The 10,980-nt window shown below is 47.7% G+C and overlaps 1 protein-coding gene across 1 annotated transcript in view; it reads left to right on the top strand.

The window, feature by feature from the left end:
* The window catches only part of Galnt11 (polypeptide N-acetylgalactosaminyltransferase 11), a 20,828-nt gene continuing 9,848 nt past the window's right edge, over window positions 1–10,980 (top strand). The window contains exons 1-5 of the mRNA XM_005404844.2: window positions 1–314; window positions 3,803–3,926; window positions 5,804–5,970; window positions 8,705–8,830; window positions 10,879–10,973. Coding sequence (XP_005404901.1) covers window positions 20–314; window positions 3,803–3,926; window positions 5,804–5,970; window positions 8,705–8,830; window positions 10,879–10,973 — 807 coding nt within the window. The 5' untranslated portion in view covers window positions 1–19. The remainder of the gene's footprint in view (window positions 315–3,802; window positions 3,927–5,803; window positions 5,971–8,704; window positions 8,831–10,878; window positions 10,974–10,980) is intronic.

The following is a 10,980-nucleotide window of genomic DNA, read 5'->3' on the forward strand; positions in this document are numbered from 1 at the left end:
CAGCTATGCTAGGTCTATAATGGGCAGTGTCACAGTTCGGTATTTCTGTTATGGGTGCCTTTTTACATCTGCGACCTGGACAGTTTTGCTTTTTGTTTATTTCAACTTCAGTGAAGTGACTCAGCCATTTAAGAATGTGCCCATCAAGGGGTCTGGGCCCCATGGACCATTTCCTAAAAAATTCTATCCTCGTTTCACTAGAGGTCCAAGTAAAATATTAGATCCACAGTTGAAACCAAATAAAATTGATGATGTGATAGATAATAAAGTTGAAGATCCAGAAAAAGGCCGCCTGAAATTCTCTTCTGAATTGGGTAAGTACATTTGACTTTATTAAAAGCGACATCGGAGTATGTATTCGTTAGGAGTTTAATTATTCCTCAGATCATGTGTTGATCAGATGAGTGGACATGTGCCGCCTCCCCTCCCCCCACACCGATTTGTTCTCTTTGGGAGCTGGTTGGAGTTTTACTGTTCTTGCATGTTCAGGGGGAGTTATATTCAGATTTTTCTTCAGCTCTAACTTCAGTATTTTATAATGACCTGCGAGAAACTAGTAAGACTCAAAGAAGAAGAAAGAAATGACGATCTAGAAGGAAAATACTGTGGAGCCTACAGGAAGAGGTTTTTAAATTGCTAGGGCACTTCAATAAGCGAAAGGAATGGTTGGTAGATGACTATATTCAACTTACTTTGAAGACAAAAAATGATAACAGCATAAAGTGTTAGAAGTTAGCTAAGCTAACTCATATCTAAGAAGATCTCCACTATGACAATGAAGGTCTTGGAATAAATGAATGAAAAAATGCATAAAATAGTTTATGAAACCTGAGTATAAAATAGAAAGCTTCTTTCCCCTCAGAGTGTGTAATTTGGAAGCAATACTCATTACTGTAAATGCCTTTGAACACTACGGCTCTCCAGTCTTGGTGTTAGCACATGTAAGGAATAAAGGAGTCATTTTGGTTATTTTCAAAATGTAAAAAAATGAGCTTTGGCCCTGTCATAGCAACATCAAATAATTTAGGAGCAAAAACATAATAATTTATTTTGAGAGTCTGCAAGAGTTATATAATAAGCAAATGTTAAAACAGACATTTCATTTAGTCATTTTCATGTCTTCAGAGTTTTAGAAAAGTAAGTTTTTAGGACTTAATGATTCTGTAATAAAGGAAGCCAATTAAAAGTATATTAGAAACAAACTAATACCTTCTGCAGCTTTTTCAAGCACTTTACATTTTAAAAGTATTAGTAAGCCAGGTGTGGTGGCCCATGCCTATAATCGCAGCGCTTGGGAGGCTGAGGCAGTTGGGATTGCTATGAATTTGAGACCAGCCTGGGCTATGTAGTGAGTTCAAGGCCAGCCTGAACTACATTGTGCGAAAAGTACTAGTAGAAAAATTTTTTAGCTCTTTATTCATGTTTTCTTTGGTAAAATTTTTTATAAAGAAGTAACACAATATTTACATTTTGGGTACAGTTTGTATGTGAGTGAAGAAGTGTGGAGAGAACTCTAAATACATAAAATGACAAACTCAAATTGCCTAAACAGAAAACTAAATTCCTTATGGAAAATCCTAAAGAATCTACAAAATACGCTGGTAAAGCAATAAATGAATTTGGCAGTTGCAGGGTAGTAGATCAACATGTAAAAACCAGTTGTATTTCTATATATTAGCAATGAATGGCCCAAAAACAAAATTAAGAAAACAATTCCACTTACGCTGGCAACAAAAAGAATAAAATGCTCATAAATGTAGCCAACCGAGTATATACTAACAGCTGCAAAACAATACTGAAAGTAGATCTGTACAAGCAGAGAGACATCCTATCATAGGGTGAATTAGAAAACACTGTCCAGACATCAGTACTACCCAAAGCAGTGTGTAGATTTAGTGCCTTTCCTGTCAGGATCCCAGTGGCCGTACTGGAAAGATGGAGATGCTTACCCTAAGTTAATAAGGAATTGCAGAGGCCTTAATAGCCAAAGCATCCTTGAAAAGAACAAAGTTGGAGGAGTCATAGTTTAAAAAATTTAGAAGTTCTTGCAAAGCTATAATAATCCGAACAGTTTTTACTGCTGTATGGATAGACATATAGAGCAGTAGAACAGAACTGAGAGTCTACACAAAGTCCTGTGACATCGATGGTCAGTTGATTTTCAGAAAGGATGACGAGATGGTGTGGTGGGAAGTCACTTCCCGGGGGGTCTGTTCTTACTGTGAAATGTCCAGAACACTGAGGCAGTGGAGACGGGAAGCAGAGGGCGGGGCAGGGGCTGGAGGGTTATGAGTCCCTGCTTCAGGGACCGGCTTTCCTGCAGAAGCGGTGAAGGTGCTGTGCGGCTCGGCCGTGTCGGGTTGTGCAGCGTCGTGAACGTGTAAATGTCAGCAGCGGTGCTGTTCGGGTTATGTGCACAGTCGGCACACACGAAAATTTTAAAAAGCCCTCAACATTCCACATACACGACTCAACTTGGAAGGAATTAGCATAAATCAATAGTTGAAGGTATGTTGATTTCTGCAAGGTGGAGAATTGTCAGTAAGCAGTTAGGGAAAGGAACTTGTGAAAAAGTCCATGTCAGATTATTAACGTTTTCCCATTTAGTCTGCAGTGAATTTTAAAATTAATGGAAATAACTCCCCTGGCATGCTGATTAACTGAGCAGGGACTGTAATTTTGTTTGAGCAGGGAAGAAGAAAAGTCTGCTGGAGTGGTCGTTTAACCTGAGTAATTTTTTGCCAGGAGCTCTATTAGAAAACAGTTCCCGGCATTTGGCATGGCGTTGTTCTTTGTTGGATGATTGTCGAGTGAGGAATGTTTGTCGGGAATCTCCCGTGCGGACACTGGGGCAGGTGCTGGGGCTCAAGCGGTTCTTGTTTTGCTTTGAACGTTGCCAGAGCCCTCGTCTCAGTGTCCGTGTTGCGCGCTGGGATGGTTCTAGAAGGCTGCGCCGAGGCGCTACTTCGCGCGCGCTGTCAGCCCTCTGCGGGAGGCACCTCTGCCTCACCGGCCGTGCGCATGCGCTCACAGAGGTGCGAACATTCCCCGCGGTAAGGAACAGAGTCGCCCTGCTGTAAAGACAAAAAATTGGACCGCGTTTAGAATTTCTTCAGTTTCCCTGGCCATGAAGCCTTGTTCTTGCTAACATCTGTTAGCGTCCCATGGGATTAGGTTTTCGTGCGCACGTGGGAAGTGCCGCCACACCAGGGGTCGTTCTCAGAGGAGGGGCCGAGGGTTTGGTGGGGAAGCTCACGCAGAGACGGGTTTCTGACAGTATCACACCAAGCACGTTTGTCTGTAGTGGTCGTGATTAGAGCCATGCAGGACTCTGACAGCGAGGCCCGTTACAGTCTGACACCAGAGTCTGCAGAAGCCTTTTTCGTAGAAAGGTTTCTCAGTAGCTGTTTTGAGGGATAGGGCTCATATTAAAACTTGCTAAGATGGGGGCCTGTTGAGGTCTGCTGGGATTTAATAATCCATTGCTCTTATGGAAAATGACCAGAAATTTGTTTCTTGGTTGCAGGTAAGTTTGTCTCATAAATATAATAAAATGTTCTTCCATTATGGCTGTGAGCAGGTGCACTTTATGGGTAAGGCGTACTTGTTTTGCATTACACTGCAAAGAGTTTGACCCCGGCCTCAGTTTACTTACTTGAAACTTGAGACAACCTAGATTTGAGAAACACGGTTATTACCTGGTTGTAATGAAGTCAAGACTTCGGGAAGCCTGACGTCCTGACAGTGATTCTGGAAACTCTTTCTAGACTAATGCTCTGACTGGAACTGCTTTCTTCCTCAGGTATGATTTTCAACGAGCGGGACCAGGAGCTGAGAGACCTGGGCTATCAGAAGCACGCCTTTAATATGCTCATCAGTAACCGCCTGGGCTACCACAGAGACGTGCCTGACACGAGGCATGCAGCGTACGTGCCCTAGTCCTTTGGCTGACGTTTTTACGGCAGTGTTTTCAGTGCCAGTGTAACAATTGATGAGGTGGTGTTCAGCTCTCACAGCTACATTCACACCCTGAAAACCTGAGCTCTTGTCCCGGCAGCGTGTGGTCTGAGATTGCACTAACGAAGTTCAGCCCCGAGCGCCCAACTTCTTGACTTGCCTGGGCTGCGGGGCATGGAGAGGAGGTGCCTCGGACCGCACACAACTATATAATATGGTTAATGTGTATAAGTAACGAACCTTTATTTTAAAATATGTCAATTATAATTAGAGAGGGCAACGTAAACATAACACTGGTGGGAATATTTGACCTAGTTTTTTGGAAACTGTTGTATCAGTGTTCGGTTTGATGAAGCGATTGCAATTTTTGGTTCTCAATAGTCTCATCAGAAGTTTTGCTCTAGGGGCTGGGGATTTAGCTCAGTGGCACATCATGAGTTTGATCCCTGGTGCCGGAAAAAACACAAAAACAAACAAACAAAAAAGAATCTAGAAAGTTCTGCTCTAATTTTACTCTTTCTGTGCTCCATTCTTTTTTTTTTTTTTTTAACGGTGCTGGGGATTGAACCCAGGACCTCATGGAAGGCGAGAGCTGTACCACTGAGCCACATCCCCAGCCCCTGCGCTCTGTCCTTAAAGCAGCTGTTCACGAACGTCTGTACTGCATAGCGGTGACAGGAGTCGGGTGCACCTGTGAAGCGAGGGTGCTCTCTGAGAAGATGCGTCCTGATAAAGGCCTAGCGAAGAGCACGATCCAATTTCTCTTCGAGCTGCGTGTCTGACCGCAGTCGTGTATATTCCAAAAATCAATAGTCTTTTCTTTTTCTAGTATCAGCAGTGTCCTGTATGTAATTTTAGCAGTGTCGTGAGCAAAACTCTGTTTGAAAATGTTTTTGTATTTCCTGTATCGGAGCTAGTAAAAAAGTATTTTAACTTAAGAAATAATAGCAAACCCAAGTTTAATAATTCAGTAAGAGAACTTGTCTGACTTCTTGGTGGGAGCAGATGCCTGCGGCTCTGGAGTGGGCACCGCGGGGTCTGGGGACGTGACTGAGCCCGGCCGCTGCGGCTGCGGAGAGAGGGCAGCAGTGGCCGAGGCAGGCCTCGCCGTCCGCTGGGAGAGCGTGCAGGACTCTGCACTTGAGCGGATGTGGTGCTGTGCCAGCTATCCCTGCGTGTCCAGTAGACACTTCCGTGGCATCTCTTCTGTCGCCTTGGGATGACGTGGTTTACTCAAACCTTGTGATACTACCGAGCAAGTTTTATAATTTCTACTTCCTTTTGAAACCTCAATGAGGAGAAGCTAAACATCAGCTTATGACTTCTCCATTCAAGACTTGCAGTAATTTCCATAAAAATAACTCCTTGCTGCTGGGCATCGCTCAAAAACAAAACAACAAAAAAGATAACTCACAGTGCTGTATAAGTTCTCCACAAAAAAAGGAGAAAACTTGAAGTTTCAAAAATGTAAACCTTGTGGGATACGGTGGCACATACCTCTAGTCCCAGCACTCACTTGGGAGGCTGAGACAGGAGGATCTCTGTGAGTTTAAGGCCAAACTAAGCTACATAGTGAGTTCAAGGCCAGCCTGAACTGCATAGCAAGACCCTGTCTCAAAACAGCCAAGAAACAAAGTGGACCTAAAAGGAAGTGCGATAGCAGGTGTCAGAGGAAATTAACAAAATGTAAAACACCTGAATAATAAACCAGTGTTTTCTTACATGCTTTAAAAAAAAGTTGTTATAATGTAAGGGGCTGGACAAGGGGAGGATGTATTCAGTGCAAAACAGTCTAAGACCCTGGCCACTTTTAAAGTGTCCGTCTTCTTGGTCTTTATTTTTACAGATGTAAAGAGAAGTCTTACCCAGCTGACCTGCCCGTAGCCAGTATTGTTATCTGTTTCTACAACGAAGCTTTTTCTGCCTTGCTCCGCACAGTGCACAGCGTGCTAGACCGCACGCCTGCCTCCCTGCTCCATGAAATCATCCTCGTGGATGACGACAGTGACTTTGGTAAGGGAGTCTCCAGTGACGGCCAGCAAAGCCGCCCAGGCCCACGGCTCCAACTGTTTACAGCTTGTGCGACCCAGATTTGGCCCTTGACATTTTCCCTCGGTTTACTTTTAAACAAAATTATTACAGAATAACTGTAGGCCTTTAAGAGTTTACAGAGAGGGACCCCACACCGGGGGTCCCCTGGTCTGGTTGCGGCTTACGTAGTTACAGTGGGAAGCAGACAGTGGCAGGAATTCCTTCCTGGTAAAATGCAGCATTAGTTTTCCGTAATGGTGACATGACACCCGAGAATGACACCCAAAAGGAGGAAAGTTTATTTTGGCTGATGGTTCCCAAGGTTTCGGGCCTTGGTCAGCTGGTTCCCTTCCTTTACCCGGTCGTGAGTGCATGCAGCTCCCAGCAGCCAGGGGTCGGAGAGCCAGCGTGAGAGCGTGTGCCCGCCCGGGACAAAGCCGTGCTCTAAGCGGGTCCCAGGCCCGCGCTCCCGTCGCCTCCCCGGACGCCATCAGATCGTGGCTCTCCGGGGACAGGGGGGTCCGCAGAGGAAGTTGGAGGCCTTACGATTTGGTCCTTTTCACAAGGCCACCTGTGAGCACTGCTGCACGGGGACCGAGCCTCGGGGACAGTTCGTGTCCATGCCGGACCGCGTGTTCAGTCCCAAGCCGTTCCGTCTGCAGCAGCCAGGGCGCCACCCCTGCATCTTCGCAGAGGCCCGCCCCATGTGACCCCTGCGGTCACACCCCTTCCCGTCCCCCCTCCCCGGCCGTGGCCGCCGCTCGTCCCTCACTTTGTCATTTCACGCAGGTCACGCAAACGCAGTCATTCAGTGTGCACCCTTGAGAGGGCACCGTGCCCGGTCCCTACTGTCTTCTAAGCCTCCCGCCCGCTGTCGCCGTGCCGCAGCGGATGGCACCTCACAGCGCTTCCGTGACCTTTGCGTGCCTGTTTTACAGTTCACTTCGCATTTCCACCTCTTTAGAACCTGCCTGGATTTGTGCGCAGGACGGCCTCAGGTCCACAGGCAGGACGAAGGCTTGACCCACTGGCTCGCGGGCGCCTTACCGAAAGGTGGAGCCGGTGGAGCGAGGAGGGGCGGGCTCACGAGGCCGTCGCTGTGAAGCACAGCTCCCAGGCGCCTCCTTCCACACAGCGCCCTGCAGGAGCGCGGCGACCTCCCACGCACTCGGGGCCGAGAGCGCCGCCCGGAGCCGGGGTCCTGGTGTGCCCGACTCGGGTTGGGGGTGCTGACGCCCGGGGACCCGGCTTCTCAGATTTCAGTAAATTCTGAAACTGAGAGAAAATTAGACTTTTCAGAAACTTACTTCCAAAAATGTGTGATTAAAAAAAATAAGCAAGTCTAAATCTGGAACAATTAGAAGATATGCTCAGTACCAAATTCTAGAATGTGTGCTGCATGTGTGTATATTCATATGTATAGTTTTTTTCTCTTTTTTATTTTTTTGAGATAGGGTCTCGCAGAGTTGCTCAGGCCAGCCTGGAACTCCTGGGCTCAACAGACAGTTCTGCCTCAACCTCCCAGGTAGTTGGGACTTTAGGCAGCTACTACCATGCTCAACTGTACATTTTTTTTTTAAGCAGCCTATTTTCATTTTGTGACTGTGTTTTATCTAAAAGGAAAAATTCATGATGACTGGTAGTGGTTTGTGTACTGTGGAATAAATTACTGTTTACTAGCTTATGTAGTCTTTAACATGATTATGAAGGGGCTGGGGATTTAGCTTAGCGGCACAGCGCCTGCCTGGCAAGTGTAAGGTCGTGAGCTCAGTTCCCGGTACTGGAAACCGCCCCCCACCCCAAAAAAGAAAAAAATCACAACATGATTATGAAATTTAAAGGTAAGAGAATGACTTGAAATTCATAAAAATATTTAATGCCACTGGGCATGGTGGCACACGCCTGTAATCCCTGCACTCAGAGGCTGAGGCAGGAGGTTCGCTGTGAGTTTGAGGCCAGTGGGGCTACATAGTGAGACCCTGTCACAAAAAAACAAGAAAGAAAATGACTGAATAAAAAACAAGGAGTAGAGTATTTGCTTTGTTTAAAAAAAATTGACGCCTTTGGAAGAAAGGCATGGATTAATAAAGAGGTCACATTGTACTGCTATTGTATAATTCTTGGTAGGGGCAACAGAAGTTATTTCTTAGGTAACCTGGTTTTTTTTGGTACCAGGAGTCGAACTCACGACCTCGCGCTTGCTGGGCAGGTGCTGTGCCACTGAGCTACATCCTCAGCCCTTTCTTAAGTCATCTGAACTACAGTAAGATTTAGGATTTAGTTTCTCAGAAGCCACTGACATCTGTTTGCCTTGTGTCAGCGTGACTTGCGTGCAGCCGGCTGGCATTCACGCTCTTGGGAGATTCCTTCACACACTGTCCATGCACACATGGTGCCGGGGCCATGGAAACCAAGTCTCCAACCACAGGGGTGCCTTCTCTGGCCGGTGCTCCCGCTCCCCCTTGTCACTGCTTTTCTTCCTGCAGAATCAGGTGTGAAACCCTGAGAGCAAAGCAGAAGACTGCGCGAGTCTGCTGTGGAGTTTGCGTGTACAGCGCGTTATGTTGGACTAGCTGGGAGATGCCTGCACGGTGCCTCGTGCAGCTTCTGGGCCGCTGGGTCCCGATTGTTTTTAGAGTCTCTGTGTACGAAGGCAGCTTTGCACCTGCTGTCCAGTGTCCCACCCGGTGTGAGTAACTGAGGCGCTCTTTTTCAGATGATTTAAAAGGAGAACTAGATGAGTATGTGCAGAAGTACCTCCCTGAGAAAACTAAAGTGATCAGAAATACAAAGCGAGAGGGGCTGATCCGTGGAAGGATGATCGGAGCAGCCCACGCTACAGGTAGGACGGCGCGGGGTCTTCTCGGTGGGGCCAGGCCGGGCACTGGCCGTGCGTCTGTCCTCTCCCGCAGAGGCCCAAACCCAGTGCGCAGTGGCATTGGCAGCAGGAGCGGCGGGCTTGGGCAGCTAGGAGAGGCCTTCTCCTGACGGCTACCCTGCTGCCCCTCCGAGCGTACAGGACCTAAGTAACGTTTCCACTCGTCGGCAGGCAGAAAGTCCAAACCAAATTGTAACTGAACTTTTCTAGGTTTTTTAATACAAAACTTGCTTGAGCTCAAACCGTTTGCTTGGATTACGCTGATAATTCTTAGTGTAGAAGACCACGTACCTCTGAGATGTGATTTTAGATGCTGAGGCCCTATTTCCCTGAAAACAAGACCTGGCTGGAAAATAATAAAACTGCAGATCAGAAGTGCCGGCCCCAGCCGCCCGTCTGGGCCTTGCCTGCCGCCTCTACTCCTAGCTCCGTGGTCCTCCGTAAGGCAGGTGGGGCAAGGACAGGCTGAGTGTGGCTGACGTTTCTGACCTCTAGTTTTCAAGGCTGATTATTCTCCAGCCAGATCTTGTTTTCAGGGAAACATGGGATTGACTTCCATTATTACTAGGAAAGATGTTTCTTAAAAATTCCCTCTTTTTTTTTTTTTAAATTCCCTCTTGATCCTTTGGATTCCATCAAGGAGAAGGTACTGTTACTAAATGATCTTGACACACTGATCTCTGTGTCTTTGTCTAAAAAGAAGGAACAGTATGAAATTCGGACCCTTCTGCGGAGTGGTCAGTCTTCATGTATACTGACTTCATGGCGTTTCTTTTTATGGGTACCTAAAAAGAACCATGTGTCAGGTTGGGGGTCCTGATTTTATGATCCTGGTAAAAAATTTTCCTTTTAAAATAATTTTAAATTAAAACATAAATCTATTTAAGAGTGTTCGGTTTTAATAATTAGCCTCGGTGGCGGGGTGTCCCTTCACGACAGCACCGGCTGTGTCTGCACTGCTCTTGGGACGGCCCTCCGGTTCATGGCACTCGGCAGGTGTGGCCGAGCTGCCACTGCCTCTCCCTTCGCCTGGGTTCACTTGGGACTTCGCTTCCAGCATGCGCGCCCCCCCCCACCCCCCAGTGACCTGGACTAATCAACAAAGCCTGAGCAGCGGCCCCTCGGGGTCTGGTCGGAGCGCTGTGCGTTGATCAGCGTCCTAGGTTCTGGTCAGAGCCCTGCTGAGCGGCCACTGTGCTGAGATTGGAAGTGAGAGAGAAAACTGGGGCTGTTCTCGAGGTTGCGTTGTCTGACCCACTGTGCTGTCACAGTGCATATTTACTGTGAGCTTTTCTCAGGTAAAAGTAGTTACTCTGTCCGATCTGGTCAGGTCACTGTTCAGAGGTAGTGTGGGATTTGTCAGAAGGAAGAGTTGTGGCAGCTTCAGGGTGATGAGATACAGTCTTACTTGATGCGGTTACATTGGCATTCATTGGAAAAGTAACATTTTGGGAGAAAGCTGTGAATACTTCTCCTCCCCAGCCTTGAATGAACTGATCTCCGTGTTGGTGAACTTCCACCTGGGCATTTTGCCTCCTGTGTTCCGGGACAGCTGGAGAGCGGTAGCCCGCTCGCTGTCCTCTTTCAGGTCCTTCGCAAGGTACCTGGCTAACTTACTGCCACCACCACAGATGTCCCTAGGTCTTGCTTTACATGAACTGAAGCTGCATGCACCTGGCGGTGTAGTATTCTGTCAGACGTGCGCGGGTGCATCTTGCAGACACACTTAGGCCTGCGGTGCTCTCCGATGCCTGCATTTAAGTTTCTCCACTGCTCAGAATAACCTCGAGTTATTAAATAATTTGGAATTACCAAAAACAGAAATTCCCATTCTGCTTACATTGGTCAGGAGCTGAAGATGCAGGTAACGCTTACGACTCTGCCCGGCAGCAGCGCTGGCAGAGGGAGGCCTGGCCTGGGGAGGGCGGGGAGGGCGGAGGCGCCGCCTCTCAGGGTGCCAGCCCTGCCCTGACAGCGGCGTTCCCCCAGAGCCTCTGCCCTTGGCCCCGCAGGAGAAGTGCTCGTGTTCCTGGACAGCCACTGCGAGGTGAACGAGATGTGGCTGCAGCCCCTGCTGGCCGCCATCCTCGAGGACCCGCACACGGTGGTGTGCC

Source organism: Chinchilla lanigera, unplaced genomic scaffold, assembly GCF_000276665.1.
Source record: "Chinchilla lanigera isolate Chin_1 unplaced genomic scaffold, ChiLan1.0 scaffold00090, whole genome shotgun sequence".
Taxonomy (NCBI): domain Eukaryota; kingdom Metazoa; phylum Chordata; class Mammalia; order Rodentia; family Chinchillidae; genus Chinchilla; species Chinchilla lanigera.